Consider the following 2,056-nt stretch of genomic DNA (forward strand, 5'->3'; position numbering starts at 1 on the left):
ATATATATATATATATATATATATATATATATATATATATGAAATATTTAAATAGAATAAAAATTTATGAAAATTCATGAAAAATACAATTATAAATACAATTATAAATGTTGATGTTTGATGTGGAAAATATAGAATTGATTTTTTTTTTAGGTAAAAGATTCCAAGGCTTATTCACCGCAATCGTCGAGTAGACTTTTGGATTTGATTGATACAGCGATTTTTGATTTCCTTATAGATAATGGTGATCGGCATCATTATGAACTCGCACAAAACAATTTTCATAATCCTGCAGTGCTACTGATCGATAATGGAAAGAGTCTAGGCAATCCTGATGTTGATCATCTCGACATCTTAGCGCCTCTATATCAGTGTTGCATGTGAGTATAATTTATATTTGCTGCAAAAGTTATGGAATTAAAAGACATGAGAAATCTTTAACATCTCTCTTGCTTACAAAATTTGAAATCTTTGAATCTGTTAAGTTCATTACGGCATTTAGAAAATGCGTAAAAAGAGGCAACAATTAAAGAAAAGAACAAAATTAAAACAAATGTATTTTATTCTAGGATTCACAAAACTACGTGGGATAGGTTGCGATTATTTAGTGGTGGATCTCTAGGCATCGCATTAGGTAGACTTCTTGCACACGAGGCTGTAATGTCAGATGTTTCTCCACTCATTACAGAGGCACACTTAAATGCCATGGATAGAAGATTGCTTACCGTTTATGCCGTAATAGAAAATTGTCTGAAGAAAAAGAAATACATTTCTAATGTGATTTTGGATCATCGGTAATCTAAGAACAATTCTTATATGACGAGTCAGAATACATAGATGTAAAAATGTAAATGTTCCTTATAAAAAATAGATAGAAAATGAAGATTAATTTAATTAAAAGTAAAAAATTAATAAAAAAATAATATTCAAGAGAGATTTTACGCAAAAAAAATTAAAATAAACATTCTTTTGTAAGAAAAGATATAAGAAAAATATAAGAAAAAAAAATATTTAAAAAAATCTTAATTAAAATTTTTTTCAATTTTATTTAGTAATTAGAAAATAAATTTTCAATTCTTTTCAATTGTATAATTTTAGTTTTAATATTTTTACGAAATATTATTTTTTATAGAAAATATTCTTCATTATTTTTTAGAAATAATCCCTTGAAGCATGACAATTTTTTCTTACTAGTAAATAACCGTAAGGTTTAAAATGAGAAAGGTCAACAAGACAGATTTGAATGCAATTTATTTGATGACACAGTTAATTATCATTATTTGAATAGAGTTTGAAGTGCAGCGCTGTGTACAGCGTATATATAAATACGGTACAAACGTAAAAAACCTGTAAATGCGACTGTATTATCGTATGTGTAACGTTGACATGCCTTCCTCTTCTTCATCGCAGACGGAGACACCATGCCACCGATCATGTACATTATTATATATAGTCTTCGTGGATGCCGTTATCTTCTGTGATCGTAACTATTCAGTAAACATCACATTTTTAATTTTCTTACGTTCTTTTTTATGAGAATACAAGATATAAAACTGTTAATTTTTTTTAAAATCTTATCTGAAACATAATCAAGACTTTTAATTTTAAATTTAAGAAATTGAGAATAAAATTGATCGAAATAATTATAACTTCATATTTATATTTCTTTCTTGAGTAATGTTTTTAAATATTTATTTTAAAATTAATAGACAAAATTAATAATTCATTGATAATTCATAAAAAAAGACTTCTTTTCGATGATAAAAAGAGTATATAAGGATTGTCAATTGCAAAATACGATATACATTCCATTAATAAAGAAAGTAAGAATAAAAGATTACAAATAAAATTATCACAGAAGATATCGGGGCCCATTCGTATGGGACTTCAAATCGAATTCGCACATCTAGCGTAATCTATCTTGATTTGTGTTTCGTATTTACAACGTTACATGACCAGAATTATTCACGTACCTTACAAACTAGTTAGAAATTTCATTTTTGTCGTGTATATATATATATATATATATATATATATATATATATATATATATATA

The 2,056-nt window shown here is 26.0% G+C and overlaps 1 protein-coding gene across 1 annotated transcript in view; it reads left to right on the top strand.

The window, feature by feature from the left end:
* The window catches only part of LOC105624601 (glycosaminoglycan xylosylkinase), a 4,070-nt gene extending 3,272 nt beyond the window's left edge, over nucleotides 1-798 (top strand). The window contains exons 5-6 of the mRNA XM_012205956.1: nucleotides 154-380; nucleotides 570-798. Coding sequence (XP_012061346.1) covers nucleotides 154-380; nucleotides 570-798 — 456 coding nt within the window. The remainder of the gene's footprint in view (nucleotides 1-153; nucleotides 381-569) is intronic.
* Nucleotides 799-2,056: the final 1,258 nt, after the last annotated feature.

Source organism: Atta cephalotes, assembly GCF_000143395.1.
Source record: "Atta cephalotes unplaced genomic scaffold scaffold00083, whole genome shotgun sequence".
Lineage (NCBI taxonomy): Eukaryota > Metazoa > Arthropoda > Insecta > Hymenoptera > Formicidae > Atta > Atta cephalotes.